Below are 20237 nucleotides of genomic sequence, written 5' to 3'. Positions count from 1 at the left end.
ACAAAAAAAAAACAGCGCAGAGAAAATAAAACAGACAATGGGAATTTTTTTAGTTAGGTACGACGACATTTTACTTTTGAACGCTTACAGCATTATCTGCGCTTTATCTGCGGCTCTAATTAAATTAATGCAAACTAGTGCATAATTTCAGTTTTTTTTTAATTAAAAAATTTTTTAATCAAAACAAAGCTGATAAGCAAGCTAAAAATTTAATTATAAATGCTGCGCAGCAAATTCTTGATACGTTTACATTCATGTGCAAGTCTCATTTGCTGGCCTCAACTTATTTGTTGCCCTCAGATTAGCTTTCAAATTGATGTGCAGAGTTCTCAACGGAAAACTCACATTAGAGATGCTGCTGCTGCTTATCAGGCACAGTGCACACGGACTTAAAGTCCGCCCACATTGATGGGCAAACTTCTGCTATTTAATGCGGCTGTGTTGAAACAAATGTTTGGCTCTAAACTTTATACAAATTGAGCTGCGTGGGAGGTGGGAGGTGGGCTGGGGTAGCTGCAAGTAATGCAAGCGACACTTTTGTATTAGATGTAATAAAAACAAGATAATTTCAAGCAAGTTATAGTTGGGTGGCTGGTGGCAGCTGCCGAAAGCCAAAAGCGCAAAGAGTGCGAGACGGCGAGCTCCACGGCTATAAAATTTCCATATCAGCAATTTTATTTGCAACAATTTGGTAACACTTTTGTGCAAAGTTATGCACACCACCCCACACTACCGACCACCACCCACCCACTCGAGCAGCGCTGCGTAGCATAGCGGTGACGTATCAATTTCCGCTTGATTGCATTTAAGCAAAAAGAGCGAGAGCGAGAGTGAGAGAGTCAACAAAAGTTCCTTGGCGCAAATTAAGTTTTGGTTGTGTTCAGCCAACCCAACCCAAAAGCCACACCCCCCGCCCCGCTCCGCAACGCACCGCGCTGCCGTCGCTGCTTTGTCGTTGCAGCCAAATACAATTTTCACGGCAAACGAAAATCGAAAATAAAGTTAAAATTTTTACGTTTTTATCTTGTATGTGTTTGCAGCAACTTTCCCCGCAACGCCCCCTGCCCCGCTCCTGCGGCCAACGCAAAACTTTGTCGAGTGCAAAAGTTTACAATGTTTTTTTTTTGTGTGCAGTTTTCTTTGGTTTTATACACATTTTTTTTTTTTTTTTGCGTTTTGCGTTTTTGTGGCGCACAAGTTTAAAGGTTAATGATACCGCAAAGTAACACCAAAATAACTTACGTTAAGCATGTGGCACCACCCAGACTCAGACCCACAGCCAAAAACCACAGCCACAGCCAGAGCCAGACTAAGGCAACGTAGTAAAGTAGAAAAAAACGCTTCTGATTGGATTTGCTACGTGCCGCCACAGACTGTCAGGCAGGACATGCAGACAGGACATTTTATGTCATGTATGTGCCACTTTTGAAGCTAAACGAAGCGTTATTTGTTATTTCATAGATCATTCACATTAAAACTGTTGCTGATTCTTCAGTTGAGTTGGCAAATGTTCAAACTTGTTAAACGAGCGATTAAAACTTATGCAGCTCGAGTTTATTTATTGAGTGCACATATTTGTATTTAATATTAATAGCTAATTATTAGTTTTATAAATTGTTAAAAAAAAAACTAACAGCGCTTACAATTAGAAATTTTCCATAATTTTTATCAATTTTAATATTTTTTAAAAGATTTAATTTGTTGAAATTTTTGCGTATATTTTTTTTTTTATTTTTGCTCAATCTATTTGCATTTTCTAAGCTTTATTACAACTTTTATTTAGTGCTTAGCCAAAATATTAAATATTTTATTAAAAAATAATATAATGTTTAACTTTATACGCATATTTTTAAAAGATTTATATGAAGCTTTTTTAGTGCTGAGCCAAAATATTAAATATTCTATTTAAAAATAATATAAGCTGTTGATTTTTATACGCAAAGATTTATATGAAGCTAAAAATAATATAAAACTTAGTTAATCTGCAATTTATTTAAATTTTTCAAGTTTTTTTTTACATATTTTATTTAGTGCTGATATATTAAATATTTTATTAAAAATTTATATTAAATGTTGAGCTTTATACGCAAAAAACTGAAGCTAAAAATATTATAAAATTTAGTTCATTTGCATTTTCTAAATTTTTTTACATATTTTATTTGGTGCTGAGCCAAAATATTAAAAATTTAATTTATATGCTATAAAGTTAGCTATGAATTAAATTGAATTTAATTTTTTGCCTTAAAAAGCGCACATGTGCTCCATAGTACTTTTTACACTTTGTGTATTTTTTTGTTGTTGCTTAGTCAACATTTAATTGTTGTTTATAAGCACTCTGTACTTTTTGCTACAGCCAGCCAGCCACCCACCCACCACCCACGCCTAATGCACACAGCAACAAGTGAGTAGGTTTTTTATTAAAGGACTCAGGACTAAGCACAAAAGCAGGAACAAAGCAACGCTTTTCCACACACTACACATGGAAACAATTAAGCCATAGCTATGTGGCAAGAATGTTGCGCGTAAATTTACATTTTAATTTCTTTTCAAAAGAAAGGCACACAAGTCGGTTACAGCCGATAGCGGCAGACTCTGCGTCTAAGCGCATATGCATACAACTAAATTTGTAGACAGCTGTAAATTAAACTAAAGCTTAAAATAATACATTGAAATGTATTTTCTTTTTTTGTGCTATGCTTTTGTTTCATGTTGCATTATTTTGTTATTCGCTTTTAATTACTAGTATTAGCATACAATGTAAATGAGCGAGGAAACAAACACAGTGCGGCAACAGCTGTCAATACAAGTTGAAAGGATTTCTCTTCCTTTTCCTCTTTTTTTTTTTAATTACTACAGCCGCATTCTCTCTCTCTCTCTCTAGCAGGCGCTTCCATTTGCATTTGAATTGGAATTTAAAATGTAAGCACCCAAGCAGTTAGTCCCACACTCTAGTAAATAAATTACTGCGTTGTTGCTTATTTAAAATAATATAGTTAAGCTTAAAAGGTTGCAAATTAAACAAAGTAATGTTGCCTAGCTGTAAGTTGGATGCCGTGGAATTTACATGGCGTGGTCTTAAAAAATTCCCAGACTTCCTTCCAAGGCAAAAAGGTTCGAGGTCCTTTAAGTCTTTATTTACTTTTTATATCGTTTGTTAAAGTAAACAACAAAAAATTACAAAAAAAAAATCTATTAAGTAAACATTTTTGCGCTTAATTTGGAGCAGCATGTCCATGTTGAGCGTATAGCCATTTATCGATTACTTATCGATAGTATTACCTTTATAAGCTTTAATTCAAATGCATTAAATCTATAAAATAATAATGTACTAAACTTTTTGCATATTTAAATGGAAGCTGCTACACATATGCATTTATCGATAAACTATCGGTATGATTTTAACTTTCTAAGCAAGCAATTATATGCTTTAGCTCAAATGCAATATCTATAAATAAATATTGAACTGAACATTTTCAATGCTAAAATGGCAACTGCAACACATATGCATTTATCGATAACATTATAAGCAATCGATTATGTGCTTTAAAGCCATGCATACAATTAAGAAATTGCAGTTTTAACTATATAGTTTGCTAGTTACTACATATAGACTATATTATGCAGCGATAATTTATCGATATGTTTAAATTAACATAATCAAGCGATTAAATGCTTTATGCACAAATGTATAGCCATGAATACAAAAAAGTAATCGCAATTTTAACTATATAAGTGCGCTTTGCACTGCATACTATCTATCGATAATTAATCGAAATGCTTAAATCAACATATTCAAGCGATTAAATGCTTTAAGCACAAATGTATTGCAGTTTGAACTATAAAAGTTCACTAGCGCATACATATTAGCTATCGATAATTTATCGATATGCTTAAATCAACATAATCAAACGATGCTATGAGCTATATAACAACTATATTGACTATAGACTTGACTGCTCTGCTCAGCTTTTGAGCTGGAATGATTCCGCTTTCCATTCCATTAGCTACAAATTGAGCCTTGATGCCACCCCCGCCCCCCAGTGTGGCTCGCTTTTATGGCTTAGACTGAATGTCGACGGTAATCTTTAACCTGAGTCCTAATCCGTGCGTCATGATTGAAAGCAGCTGCAAGAACGTGGCAACGCGCTCTGTCTCAAATGAAGCCAGAGAGCGTAAAGCCCCCCCCTCCCCTCTCCACACCCCCCCGTAACAAGCAGTGGGTGGATTAAATAGCAGTTGCTCTAGCTGCTAAAAGGCTAAAAGACAATGTCGCTGATGATGAGCAGACAAGACGACGACGACAACGACGACGACGACAAAGATTTTGCTGTTGCAACTAATCTGATTGCCGCTGATGTACTTGCCTCATTCCCAGTCCCTTGCCCCATTCGCAATGCCAATTTGTTGAAGTTTGTCACATGTCACTACATGCAAGGCAAGCAGCCTAGTTGGCTGGCATAAGCTTACTGCTGCTTCTAATTAGCTACGCTGATTATGCAGCCTGTCAGAAAGGCCAAGACACACACACACACACACACACACACACACATAGACAAGCTGACACACTTGACACAGCGGCACGCGACTTGTCAGGACTTGTTTATGGGCCACCTTAGCGCTCGTGTTAGCCTAGTTTATTTTTAGTTTCTTCAGCTGCTTTTTTTTTTTTCTTTTGCCTCAATATATCTTCATGCCACATGACAATTTCTTGCAGCCACATAAGGCATATGGCATGTTGCAAGTGACAGGTTGCAAGTTGTGCTTGGAACTTCGAGCGCCATTGACATCAATGGCTAACGTCAGTGCAAAAAAAATCTGTTAAAACAACAAGCCAGCAACATATAGAAATCTGCAAGGTGGAGCTAAATTTAAATTTATGTAGCAAGCATAGCAAGTTTTAAAGATTTTAGATTGCATTGACTTAAAGCAAATTGTTGCATAAAAATATTAACAAAGACTTGTAAACGTTGCTAGCAAATAACTTAGAATGTAACTGAGTCAATGATTGACGTCCACCAATTTATCAATTTTAGTCTAAGCAACTGTCGAACTTAATAAAATTTGTTAATTGTCTATTGAGCTACATTGTAGCAGCTCGAAGCTTATTTCATATAGAATTTATATAGAATTATATAACTCAAAGCATAAAATATTTATTTACAACTTATGTTTACTTAAATTTATTTAAGTTGCAGTCTAAGCCTTTTCCAATTGCAATAGTAAAATTAAGTCAGCTCGCAGCTGATTTTATACAGAATTTATATATACAGTGTAGAATTATAGAATATAAAGCATAAAATATTCACTACTTAATGTTTATTTAAATTTATTTAAGAGCCCAGTCTAAGTTAATTAAATTACATTTGTGAGCATTGAACATCAAAGCAGCTCGAAGCTTCATCTATATAGAATTTATATATACAGTATAGAATTACAGAATTTAAAACATAGAATTATCCCAGCTTAAGCCTTTCCTCAATAAAATTAAACTTAAAGTTAAAGTTTTATATAGATTTTATATAGAACTTAAAGCATAAAATATTCACTAGTTAATGTTTATTTTAATTGAAGATCCCAGCCAAAGCCTTAACCAGATCCAAAGCCAATTGGAACAGTCCAATTGGAATAGTTAATTAAATTAAATTTGTGAGAATCAACATTAAGCCAGCTCGAAGCTTCATTTATATAGAATTTATATATAGAGTATAGAGTTAGAATTTAAAGCATAAAATATTCACTATTTAATGTTTATTTAAATGTTTTGAAGATCCCAGCCCAAGTTTTTTTTAATTAGAATAGTAAATTAAATTATATTTGAACTAGGTCGAAGCTACTTTTATATAGAATTTTTATATATAGTATAGAATTATAGAATTTAAAGCGTAGAATAATCCCAGCCTAAGGCTTTTCCAATTGGAAAGCAGCTTAAAGTTGATTTTGCATATAATTTATATAGAATTTAAAGCATAAAATATTTGCAACTTAAGTTTTTTTAAACTATAGCGTAAACCTTTGGCATGGATTAAATTTGAGAGCAGCTCGCAGCTGATTTTAAATCAAATTTAAAGTAAAGCATAATTAAAACTTGTGTTTATTTAAATTTATTTACAATCAATTCAGACTTCAGTGCTGCCGTTTAAGCTTTTTTCAATTGAAATATCATTAAGTGCTGAGCTGCATTGTTGAAAAATTATTAATTATGGCCAAATAGCTATTGCTTTTATTATTAATATAAACATTCAACAAGGCTATCTATATATTTATGCTAAGCTGCAATCTATTTTGCTCAATAAAAACTTTAAGCTTGTTACTGTTTAAAATTTTCTGCAACATTTACAGCAAAGCCTTGCGCATCGCTAATTGGATATTCGATATTAATGTTTATTTGCTTGTTTGTTTATATTTAACATATTTACACATAGCTGGGCGCATAATCACGCAATATTAATTCAAATTAAGCACAGCGTGTTGATTTCATTTACATTTATTTATAAGCATACAAATTGATGTACACATTAAATGCATTAAAGTGCATTATAGTTATATATATATATATATGTGAGATTCAACAGTAACAAGCATTTGCATAATGCAATTTCATATCTGTCTGTTGCTCGCTGTTTTACACAACAAGTGATTTCATTTTAACATAAAATCGACAGAAACTGCTCATTTAAATGTAAAGTGTGCTTGAGTGTATATTAGGGTGTAGCCTTTTATTTATACACAATATTAAAGTGAGCCTTTTAACGCATTGAATTCGCAAATTTTATGCTCAAATAAATCTTCAAAGTTTGCAAATTTTAGCACAAATTTCTTTCCTTAGTTTAATTATTAATTGAGCTTGAGCAAAATAGAAGGCACTCTGCAGTTTTTTATTTACAACTTTTAGCATAAAAGCTGCGCAATAATTTTTGTATATTTTTTATACTAAAAATTACGCAATTTATTTTATTTATACAAATTAATGTAATGTAAATTAATGTATGTAATTTATATAAATTAAATTACTAATTAAATGAAATGCAAATTAGGCTTTAGCTTAATGCATTTAAAAGTAGCCAAAGTTGACTTTGTTTATAAACAAAAAATTTGTATGCTTTGATTTGTTGTTTATTTCAACGCAAAGCAGCTGACAACTGCAGCTGGCTACTTAAATTAATCCGCTGTTTTCTAAGTAACAACTGTTTATATAGTGTGGGCTGGGCTGACTCGTTGGTTTGTATAAAAGTTAGTTTAGTATGCCGTGGCCATTGCTTGACTATGGCCAACTTACTGCTCTCATTTCTACGCGGCATTTTCAATTGTCGCAGATCGCCAACAACTTATATAATTAGCAGTTTCAATAACAAGGACATCGCACAAGCCACACAGGACATGTCAGTCAACAATGTGCAGCCAATGGTGGAACTAGCTAAGGCTGATGATGCTGATGCTGATGCTGATGATGATGGCTATGGCTATGATGATCCACGTTTGCCAGAGCTGATTATTTAGCATATTAGTAGGCTAATTTACTAATGGGCAATCAAGCGACTAATTTTAATTAGACTACTTATGTTGTTTGCGCAATTTGCTATAATAAAATGCAGCGACATGTGAAATTATTTATTATTTACACATTCATTATTTTAGACACCGCAAATTTTTATGTGAGTTGATTTGAGCGCATATATATATATATATATATTGTTATTTATTTTTTATTGTGTCTCATATAAACAGATTTTTGTTATTATAAACAATAACTTGCATTTATATTACTTTGAACTGCTTTTATATAAACAAAAGTAAAATAAGCAGCAAAAAATATTTTTGTTGCTGCAATAATTTTAATTTTATTAGCGTACTCAAAAATATTGTTACAAAATCAATGTTTAATATTATATTAAAAACTTAGCTGCTAATTTGTAACTTTATTAACAAATTTCTTTGCTTTATTTTAATATTATGTGAATAACAATTAATATAATTTTGCTAAAATAATTTGGCATACGCTAATAAAATTAAATTATTAATATAATATTAAAATAAAGTAAGGCAATTTGATAGTAAAGTTTCAAATTAGCAGCTAACTTTCTTATTAAGACTTTTTTCATATAATTTTTATTATTATTTATTTTTATTTAGAATGACAAATATTTGATACAATATTTTGGAATTTGCTAATAAAATTAAAAGTAATTGTTATTTATATAATGTTAGGGTATTTATAAATAAAGTTTCAAATTAACAGCTATAAATATAATATAATTCAAATAATTTTTTTATATTTTTTATCAATTGCAAAATGCTTATTTATTTATAATGACAAAACTATGAAGCTGCTGCTTAAGTTGATTATAAATTAAATTTTATAGCAAAGTTTTGCAGTTTTGTTTTGAATATTTTGTGCTTATTTGTTTTGAATAACAAAGCTATAAATGTTGCTAAGTTTGCTGAATTTTCTTGCTAAGATTTGGCCGCTTAGAATTGCTCCAGCGAAGTTAGCGAACGTCTCGAGCTCAGCTCGGGCACTGGCAAAGGCAAAGGCAGTGGCGGCGGCGGCGGCGGCGGGGGTGGCGCTGTTGTTGGCTTGCTGATGCGACGTCGTTGCAAGAACATTGACTTGCGTCCCATTGCATGCAAGCAATGATCTGCTTCATCCAAAGCACCATGACTCTCATACGTATCCTGATCATCCGATTCGCGTTGATCCAGCGTACGAATGCAACTGAAAAGTTTGCGCAGCTTTGTGCACATCTCAATTGATGATTGGCAACTGTTGGGCAGACAAAGTGTTGAATCTTATATAGGATTGGCTACTGAGCTGTGCTGAGCGTGCCTGGCGCGCTGTACATGACGCAGACTAACTTGGTTAACTGCTCTTGGCTTAAAACATGTGGCAAGAGTCAAATCGAATGGCACAAGTTGGTTCCAAATTGTTGAAAAAGTAGCTTAATTTAATATAAACTGCTGCTTAACTGTTTACCTGCGCACTAGTTGGGGTATAATTAAATACAGGGCATAAAATAATGGTAACAAATTTTAAGCTTTAATTCAAATGCAAGCAGTAAAAGCAAATTAATGTTATTACAAAATAACTTTTGACTTTTCTTTAATATTAATACATTAAATATATTATTATAATTAAGTATAAATGGATCAATACATCATAAGCTTATTATTTGACGTTCATCAATCGCTGCCAAGTTCAACTTCAACTTGAAGCGGAAATTAATGCACTCAAATAACAAAAGCAAACAGATAAAGTTCTTGCTGCTACCCTCAGCTCGCTGTGTAATGATTAATTGATAGAACGCCCCTCGTGGCCAAAAAAGGAGGCGAATGTAAACGCACTGGGCAATGCTGAGACTCATTTCCGTTATAGGCTTGCTAATGGCCAAACCATTGAAAGCAGTTAAGAGTACGAGATTAGTATATCCGCTTGCCTTGGTCACTGTCATAACCCTAAAGCCGTAAGCCAAACGCCTCCAGTTGCTTTGCCTTTGACAAGTTTTTTTTCTCTTTTTGTGGCAAGCAGCAGCAGCAGATTGGTTTTGGTTTTCAAGTGGGTGGTGCTGTTGGTGGTGGTGGTGGTGGGTTGCTCTAAGTGGCTGTGGGCTGTCAGCCCAAATTGCAATTTAAACTGATGTGCGTAGTCTTTAGTGTCTTTGGGCTTAGGCTCAAGCTATGAGTTTTAAGAATTTAAGCCATTAGGCCGTACTAACCGCAAATCGCACATGATTTCCCCCAAGATTGATTGGCATGTTGACTTTAATAAAGGCAAACATTCAATAGAGAGCAAGCGAAAGTAATACAGGGAAATTTGTATTGCCATTAAGCGCGCGTTTGGTAGTTGTCTGCGCTAAAAGGTTGCGAGCGCAGCTAAGGAAACTTGACTAAGCTTGGAATTTCATATTGCAGGCTAACTAAAGTTAATAAATAATAAAAATAAACGTATATCGTTATATTATATATATTAATGACATTTTATGGCATTTCTTATAAGCTCTGCTCTTATCTTTTAACCAACGCTCTTATCTTTATTATCAACTTTTGCAGCTAACGGAGCTCGAACAGCGCGTCATTGAAGCGGAAGAGCGCGCCGAGGAAGCTGAAGATAAGGTAAGACATTAAATGAATGACAAACCTTTAGCCTTTAGCCATAGATGCGAAATTACAGAGCGCCGCGCCGCGCCATGCTCTTCATTAAAAGTCTGACAGTCAGTCCGCTTGCAATTTTTTTGTGGGCAAACAACAAGAGACAAACCAAACAAATTGTTCGGTATATACAATACATAAATCGACTTCCGTTCAGGAGTGCGGAAATACACATTAATGCAACACTGCGTACTCGCAGTCCTTGCACGAATTTCAAGTACGTGCGGTTGCAACTGATGCTGGGCTTTTGGCAAACGACAACTTAGTCCCTTTACCCAACCAGCCACCCACATACACCCACATACACTAAAACTACCCTCTGTTTATGCCACACTGGCTGGCTGCCGCCCCTTGCCCGCAATTTTCAAAATCAAATGAGCATTGTTTGCATTAACCAGACCCCAGAGGCTTTCCGGGGGTTTACAGCAGCAGCAGCACACACAACACTCCCCAAATACGATACCAAGGCAGGCTTATCTCTCGACTGTGTCTTGCTTAAAGCCACACACACACACACACACATCCTGTTACCATGGGCGTCACTTTGCGCGGCAGTGGGGGCCAACAAATTGCTGCATTTGAAGTCAATGCTGCGTGGCATAGCAAAAGTTAAATGATAAAAAAAAAAATCAGTTCCCACCCCTACCACTTGCACTACGCCCCTGTGTGTGTGCGCGGCAACCCCCGTGACAAATTGAACGTTTGCTGCCTTTGTTTGTAGCCGAGAATTAAATTTACGGAATGTTAACTATCTGCAAACCAGATAGTATAATGTTTAATGAGTTGCCTGTGTGTTGGGGTTGGGCTTAGTTGCAATTAGACGCTGCTAAGCCATCAAATTGTTGCACGTCTTCACTTCTTAAGCTTCAATTTGTTGAGTTTAATTTCGAATTTAAATATTAACTGCTCTACATTAGCAACTTCTTTATAAATGCGACAGAATTCAATTAATTCTGCTCTAAAAAATCTCATTAAAACTTTATGCTCCATTATCAGCAATTAGATTGCACTATGGGTGATTTGGTCAATGTTTTGTGGCATTAAATATAATTGAAGGTGTTAACATAAAGGATTAAATACTCAGTATTAATTACAATGACATATAAACTTATTAGATACTTTGATAATACTTTAAATTTCAATATCGTTTGTTAGGCAAGCCTATTATGTAGCTTAATACAGTTACAGATTATACATATACATATATATATATAATAAGATTAAATTATTATTAATTTGAGGAGTCCAAACCTACAGTCGCCATATAAGCAACTGATGTTTGGGCGTTTCTTATCGACGTTCCAATCGCTTTTGCGTCCCTCTAAGCGTCTTAAAGGACGACGAGACTTTAACAGTGCTGTTGACTCTGTAACTGGAGAAAAGTAGAAGAAAAGTATTAAAAATTTGGCTTACGTCTTTTTTTTATAAAGAAATTTCCAACCTTTTTTGACAAATAAAATTTTTTGTACTAGAAGAATTTTGGCAAAAAATCAATTGGTTAACATATTGCTATTTAAATGCGCTGCCACGCCCATTTTGGTACGAAGGCTAAGCAGTTTGCAGTTGACGTGCACTAAAAGTAGCCAAATTGACCATAGTGCAGGCAAAGTGCGGGGAGAGGACGAGAGCGAGCTTGTTGCATTTGCAATGCTTTTCAATCAGCTGGTGAATGCTTTTTGTTGCATACTTAGAAGCGCATGGAATACAGTGCTGGAAAACACATAAAAGTGCACGTAAAATAACTGTAACACTTTTTGCCAGCCAGGGGGTTGTTAAGCGAGCGAGTGAGCGAGACAGCAATAGCATACGCGAGAGCGTCGTGCATTTTTGTATATTGTGTGGAACTTGTACATATTATGAAATATTTAAGGCGAGCATTTAATGAGCGTCGTCGACTCAAGCCTCAAGAGAGAGAGAGAGAGAGAGAGAGAGCGCCAAAGAAGAAGCATGCGAAGCAAGGCATGAAAAAGAAAGAGAGAGAGCGACAAGTTAGCGAGCAAAACAACCACCGAGCGAACAAAGCTGAACGACTCGACTTGACGCTACGAATGCGATTGTGAAAAGCAAAGCGAAAGGCGAAGTAGCGTAACAAAGCGTAGAGCGCAAAAGTTGTGCAAAAGGAAGACTTGTAGCTGCTGCTGCTGCTACTGCTGCTGACAACTAAATTGGCAATTTGTTTAAACTATACAACAATAAAAGCAGCAACAATAATTAAAACTCAATACAACAAAATGCGCTTGCTTAGTTAACAAAAGCAAACACACATGTGTGTGTGTGTGTGTTGCAATTGCCTGTTTGTTTGTGTGTGTGTAAATACAAATGAAGCCAACAAATTTTTTTAGTGCATAATAAAAGGCGCGCAATGTGCAACGAAACTTAAACAATAAATAATATAAGTTACATTTAAATAAATAAACAATAAACAAACTGCCAACCATTGCTAGCAAATTAAATTGATTAAAACCACAAAATACAAACACATACTAACGCGCGCGCGTGTGTGTGTGTGTGTTTATATAATTAAATAATTTTATATGCTGCAAGACTTTATAAATTAAAAATTGCAATATACAACAACAAAAAAAATGGCAAATGAAATTAAATAAAATTCATTCGCATTTATTACAACGCGTTGCCCACCCTTTGCCTGCGTGCAAGCGGGAGAGCGCGAGCGTAAGAGCGTGAGAGAGCCGCAAGCAGCAGCAGCCGGTTTAAGAGAGCGCCAGAGAGCGCCACGCACATGTCAATGACAGCTGACTGGCAAACAAGCAAAGAAGCAAGCAGACGAATAAGCAAAGCAAGCTAAAGCTAAAAGACAAAAAGGCAACAAAACGCGCGTGTGTGTGTGTCCGTGTGTGTGTGTGCTTATTGTTTATTAAACAATGTAGCTAACATTTTGCTTTCAATAAATTACACAACATATCAAAAGCCATACACAAAGTTCAAACGTCCATTTATCAGCTGCAAACAAACAACTTTAGCTAAATTATTTAATTATATTATAAGTAACATGCTTAGCAACAATTATTGCTGCCGCCGCCGCCGCCGCTGCTGCTGCTGCTGCCTAAAATGCCAACAACAACAATCGCAACAACAAAATGCAGTTCACTTAATTTTGCTGCCACTGTCGTCGTCGTCGTCGTCGCCACAGCAGCCAAAATGAAACGCATTCGATGCACGCATACGACTACGAATACCCTTCCTGCCCCTCAGCTATTTATGTTGGCATACTCTAGTCCAATTACCAATGTACTAAGACAACGAAATTTACTACAACGAATACTCAAGTGCTTCAATTCGAAAAGTTGCAACGCATAAAGTTTATTGAATGGATAACTATAGGAAGAAGGTGAGCGCTTAAAGAAAAATAAATCGAACGAATCTCTGGCAGTTAAAAAGCCTAGAAAAAAATATTAATAATATAATAATAGCTATATATGAATTATAGTAATTTTCTAAATGAAATAGAGTTGCTAGAATTGAAAAAAAACTCTTTAATTAACTATATACATTTTTATTTGAAGGGTTTTCTAGTTTTCAAATAAATCGAACTCAAAGTTACAAATCTATAAAACTAAATAAACTTTAATATATAAACTGCAAAATTTATATATATATCAAGCATATAAATTTAAAATAACAAAAAAAAGCAAAAGCTTAAAACATTTTTGCAGTTGCTGTTTAAGCTAAACTAGAAGACTGTTATGCTCTTTTCAAAATAAAAATATTTAAAAAATAAACGAAATCGAAGATAAAAGTCTATAGCCCTCAATAAACTTTAAGACATAAAGTTGAAAATTAATAATAGAATTATAACTACATAAACATAAATTGAAAAATAATACTCAGCAGCTTAAAACATTTTTGTTGAAACTAAATAAAAAATAGGATATGATAGAATAGGATAAAGTCTCAATTTTCAAACTAAGCGTAATCAGAGCTAACATCGAACACAATTTTGTATGTATAAAGCGCTATACTAAATAAGCTTCAAGACTTGAAGCTTAACATGAAAAATATAGTATAAAAATAATATAAATAATTTATAATAATTATAACCTAAAAACATTTTTCAAAGAGTTCTAGAAACTAAACTTTAATATCATTATATACATAATAATAATTTCTATTCCGTCTGCGTTATCAAACAAATTCTTGCTAATTTTTATATTTAATAACAAATCGTTTACTATGTCATAGATTAAATTCCATTTGCGTGGCATTTTCCAATTATTTCTTAGCGGTTGTCGCTTTTGTTGTGTGGGGCGTCAATCAAGTAAACAAAACAAATGCTGCACAAATCAATTAACGTGCAACGAGGGCAGCATGTGGCAAGTGCAAGTGCAGCTTATTGATTGCTTTTGCCGGCTCTTTGGGCAGCTGATGAAAGATGAGCGGGCGAGCGAGCGACTGTTGAATTATGTCTATGGCAGTTGCTAAGGCGCGCTATGCCATAAACATTTGCCCATTGTACTGATCTCTCAATATCTCAATTCATCAACAAGCAAAATTGATTAGGTTCAAACAAGCAAAAGACTTATAACGTATGGGCGTGATAGAGATGGGCACGTGACACGAACGGGAAACGATACGCGAGATTCCTTAAAGAATAAACTAAGCGACAAAATTTGAAAAGCAACGAGCTAACATTTTTATATCGATTGATACAATGATGACTTTTATTATAATTATAATTACTAATAAGCTAAATTATGTTTGTAATATTATCAAAGTTCTATATTATATAGTTCTAAACAATTATTAAAAAATAGTCAAAAAAGAAGAATACAAAACAGAATATGTACTTACATTTGACTACTTAGTCAGATTACTTAAGATTATTTTGATATTAATTTTTATAATTTTCTATTAGTCATATTTTATTTTTGTATCGGCTCGCGCCTGGAATGGGCCTTAGATATTTATTTCGTGCCCAGTTCGTGTCTCAAAGTAAAAGTTTTCACTAAAAAGAAAAAGAAATAAACAATGAGCATTAAGTATATTCATACTCTTACACAATCTACATACGATAAATTTATCTATTTGTTGTTTATAATTATAGCAGTTAAATTACAGAGTTAGAATTCAATTAGTATTAGAATTACTACCACAATTACCACAATTATTAAAACATAGTCAATAAAATAATACAATATAAAATGCATAAGTAGTTAGTTTATTTTAAATTATTGTTATTATTACTACTAATCAGCAATTACCACAATTATTAATAAATAATTCAATATTAATTAGTTTATTTTAAATTATTTTTTATAAATTTTTATTATTTTATATTATATATATATTATATTTATTTCTTGCCCAGTTCGTGTCTCGATTCGCTTCCATCTTTAGCGTGTGCGTGTTGTCAGCTCAAAGTAAAAGTTTTCACTAAAAAGAAGAAAAAAACATATACATATATTAATGAAGAAATAGTTTATAAATTTATCTATTTATTGTGCAGAGAGCGTGACTGCAGTTCGAATGAATACAAAGAGTTTGTTGCCATAACTTTGTGTTCTTCTTCTTCTGTAGCTTGTGCCTTAGTTAAATTAATGAAGCATACATCCGTCATCAAAGTGCAGGCGTACTAGACACGGCGCCACTGCTACATGCCGCTTGCCCCTTGCCCCACTGTTGGCAACGTTGCACATTTTGAAGAAAATCTAATGCATTTTTATGCCTTTGGTTTTAAGTGCTCAGCTCGGCTGCTGCTGTTGCTGCTTTTATTTATTTAAAAACTCATCAAAAACAGTCGACGACATCATTTGTGTGCCCCCACATTAATATTTGTATTTAAAAATAGCAAAAAAAGTCCCACCACATACAAATTGCTGTCGCTGTCTCTCACTCTCTTTCGCTTTCGCTGCTGCAGTGCATCAACAAAAAAAGGGGCATGCAACTTTGTAATTAGGTTATGTTGCAACTACAATATTCAAAAAGGATTTTTATGGAGTTTGTATTTTGGCCAGCAGCCAGAGTCGCTCCATTGCGTCTAGACAAACAAACTTCGATCAATGCTGAGCGCATGACAATGAAACTGACTCATCATCATACGTTGGCGCCTGAGTTTATCCTGTTGGCTGCTGTTGCTCCTTGGACTCTGTTCAAAAAGTACAAAGGGTCTTATCTGTCAGGAGGAAAGGCTTAAAAAATTGAAGCTTGTTTAAGATATTTTGCTTGCTAGGGAAATTTGCTGCCAAAGAACTAAAATCGAAAAAATTATATATTCAGTAGTTTCGAATTTAAACTTAGTGCAAGTTCGAATTTATATTCAACTAATTTCAAGCATTAGCGTTAAATCTTGTGGTCATTTCGAAGTTAGTATTTGAATTATCTAAAAGTTATCGCCAAAAAAGACGAACAGCTAACTTTACGCATCATTTTAAATATGAAATTTAAACTTACTTTGAGTTCGAATTCATATTAAACTATTTTCCAGCATTTGCAACAATTCGTGCGCTCATTTCGAAGTCAGTATTCGAATTATGAGAATATTTTTAACCCTTAACTGTGACGATTAATATTAAATTTAAATTTACTTCGAGTTCGAATTAATATTAAACGAATTTCGAGCATTAGCGACAAATCTTGCGATCATTTCGAAGTGAGTATTCGAATTATGAGAATATTTTCAAGCTTTACCTGTAATGTTGTATTAAAATTTAAACTTACTTCGAGTTGGAGTACATATTAAATTATTTACGAGCAACAATTTCGAAGTCAGTATTCGAATTATATAATATTTTCAAAGCTTAGCTGTAATACAAAATTAAATAAACTATTATTTTAAGCTAAAAGACAAATTAAATTATTAAATTCAATCGAAGTGCACATTCGATTTCGAAACCATTTTACTTTTTCTATTGACTACTGGGGGCTACTTGAGCTGTCGACTATGCCCCATATGATTTTATTTATTTCACTATATTAATCAAACAAATTGTTGTTGGCACAACCGCAGCAGCAAGCAATCAGCTGAAAGCTCAAGAACAACACGCTCACATGTCAAGTCTATGGCATGTACATTTATAATTGCCAATGACCAAAAAAAAAACAGAAGAAGAGGAAGAAATTGCTACCCCTGGCAAGGAGCAAGAACAGGAGCAACACATGTTTGTCTGTCTGTCTGTCTGTCTGTCTGTCTGTGTTCAAAAGATATATTATGCGAGTAGAGTAGCTGCTGCTCCTGTTCCGACACATAATCTGACAACTGACATGCATTCTAAGCCTCTCTGCTCCAGCTCTCTCTCTATGGCGACCCCATTCTCTCTGTGTGTGTGTGATGTTTGCTTAAGACAAACAGACAGCAAAGCAAAGCCATCGTGACGCTCTAGCCCTATTTAATGTTCAGTTCCTGGCATGCATATCCAGCTTCAGCTCCAGCTCCAGCTCCAGTCATTGACACCAGGTACAAACTTTGTCTCGGTCACGTTTTCCCCATCAATTTATTGCTCTCTAGCACTTAAAGTTTCGCTCGAAAACTTATTGCCCAGTAATGGTTTTTAATCGAAATCATCAATATAGCTGCACTACATTTTGGGAAAGTGGCAAATATACAAAAATTCTGCTGCAAAGTCAATTCTAATGCATAAAATAATTTTTATTTTAGTTAAAAATTGCAAAATAAAACTTAAAATATAATGTGTATTAATTTTAATAGTTTTAATGTTGGTTTTGCGTAATAATATTTTATTTGCAACCCAAATTGAAAGAAAAAAATTGGCAGCTTATTTTTTTATTTAAAAATTAAGCAACTTACAATTAACAGAAATAATTAAAAATAATCTTTTTATAAATTTTAAAACGCATGCGCTTTTTATTATTTATATATGACACGTTTTTTAATATTATATTATAATTATATCATTTTTAATATGCATATGCTTTTTATTATTTATATATTATTTATTATTATTTATACATCTTTGTTGCTCTGGCTATACCAATTGTACCATAGAATTTAATTCCAGGCTACAATTAAAATAAATAAATTATTATTTATATATCGAATATTTATTTCCTTTGCTGCATTTGCTTAACTTCAAGCTCAAGTTGCATATATTAAATGTTTAACTTATATGCTTAACCCTCTATATACCAAAGCGCTGCAGATGAATTACCTGTCTAGGCATGAATAAATAAATATAAAATGTAATAGCAACAAATGCATAAACATATTGCCTTTGCCCCTTGCAAGTCACAAACTTCCCTCAGCGCGCACATAAATTACCCCCAAACTCCAGTGCACAAACCAAAGGCATACAAAATTTCCCTATTGTGTGTGCGTGCGTGCGTGTGTGTGTGCTTGGTACTTTATAGTTGCTGCTTAGGCAGCCGGTTTAGTCTTTCGCTGCAGTTCGAAGCGCGCGCGTCGGCGTCGGAAAGAATTAAATTTTAACGGCTGTTTGCGCATAAAATAAAATTTACAAAGCGCTTAAACTTTGCGTTTGTTTTGTTTACAATATTATATTTTATTTTAATTTTTTGTATGTGTGGCAAAAGTGTTAAAAAGCAACCCTAAGCGCTACGCTACGATCACAACCCCCTACGCCCACCACTGGCATTAGTATCAGTTGTAGCAACAACAACAAACCGGTTTATACTGCGGCCAACGCGAATTATGACTATTTCAACCCCCAACCCTTAGCGCTAAGGGCTTTGCCAATGAACTCTAGTACTTTCGATCTTAAAACACTTGAGCTATAGTACATATATACATATATATATATAGCGCTTAAAATGGCAGCCCTAGGCAAGAACGCGCTTTGGCAAATGTAAGCAAAACTTTTAATTATATATGCTTAAATTGTTATTAAATTTTGTTAAGAAAATGACAAAGAGCTCGCAGCTGTGAGTTTTGATCGAAGAGAGAGAGAGAGAGAGTGAAAGAGAACGAGCCTTAAGCAAATGTTGAGTCATATTATTTCTATTAAGCTGTCAATAAGTAAAGCTGTGTAATTTTTTATATATATTTATGCATAATGTTTTATTAATTTACTTAAACTTAGAGCGTAGAGTTTAATATAATAAATGCTATATTTTTATTAATTTGTGCAATATTTTTGGTTTTTATTATATTGCAGTAATTATTTGTAATTTAAACTAAATGTGCATTTTATTAAACAATTTTTTAAAAAGTTTTAAGCTTAGTCAGCACAAAAATGTTTGGAAATATTTAATAATAACTTAATATTGTTTTTAATATTCTTAATTTAAATAAGCTTATAATTTTTTGTGTAATTGTTTGAAACTTTGTTTACTTTTTATATTATTTTTATATTTTTAAAGAAATGTCGCGCACCTTTAAAATTAACTAAATACAAATTTTAATTTCTCATTCAAAGTGCAGGCAGTGCTATAATAAGAATTAGTTAGAATTCAATGTTTCAAGCTTTCAAACTTTTAAACAATAATTTGTAGCTTTTTATAATGTACAAATGCCTTACCCTCCCACCTCCCCTGCTCATTTGTTCTATTGAAATTTACAACTGAATGCACTTTCTGTTATAAAAAGCAGCAATTTTTCATATTTTCTAAATTAAAAAAGAAAAAAAAAAATGAACAACAATAACCAATTTAAAGAAATACTAAAATAATAGATATGTATTTAGGTCTTTTGAAGAAAAAGATAAATAAAAAAAAAAAAGAAGAAACATAATAACAAGAAAGGACAGTTAAAATAGAAAAAATAATAGATCAAATATAAAAGTAGTCCGGATTAAAATAGAAAACTGGATCACTTTATAATTGGATTTGGGCTGCGATAAAAAATAATAAGATAATATAATTTACACTCTGAATGCACTTTCTGTTATAAAAAGCAGCAATTTTTTCAATTTGATATAAATTTAAAAAGAAAAAAAAACGAACGCCAGACAAAAGCAATTGGCTTTGCTGTAGGCTTGTGGGTTTCCCCGCTTCCGACCCCCCCGCTCCCCCACCCTCCTCACATCCGCCTTTTCATAATTAACCAATTGAGCATGTGAGTGTCCGCAGCGCGGGGCGAGAAGCGAGTAGGAGATTCAGCAGCCCCCACAATTATATTTCTTTTCAGGTTAGTTCTTAGATGTGTCTCTTTGATTAATAATATA

At 33.6% G+C, this 20237-nt stretch overlaps 1 protein-coding gene across 9 annotated transcripts in view; it reads left to right on the top strand.

Annotated features, from left to right (window-relative positions):
* LOC108606493 (CG43867) overlaps nucleotides 1–20237 on the top strand; it is a 101453-nt gene that overhangs the window by 65330 nt on the left and 15886 nt on the right. For 8 of the 9 annotated variants that reach the window (XM_017996641.1, XM_017996643.2, XM_017996640.2 and 5 more), the window contains exon 4: nucleotides 10045–10107. In XM_017996641.1, coding sequence (XP_017852130.1) covers nucleotides 10045–10107 — 63 coding nt within the window. Of the gene's footprint in view, nucleotides 1–10044; nucleotides 10108–13218; nucleotides 13493–20237 lie in introns of those variants that run through there. The other variant, XM_017996649.2, reaches the window with a different exon arrangement.

This window comes from Drosophila busckii, chromosome X, assembly GCF_011750605.1.
Source record: "Drosophila busckii strain San Diego stock center, stock number 13000-0081.31 chromosome X, ASM1175060v1, whole genome shotgun sequence".
NCBI lineage: Eukaryota > Metazoa > Arthropoda > Insecta > Diptera > Drosophilidae > Drosophila > Drosophila busckii.
The sequence above is the reverse complement of the archived record's forward strand: the minus strand, read 5'-3'. Positions and strand labels throughout refer to the sequence as shown.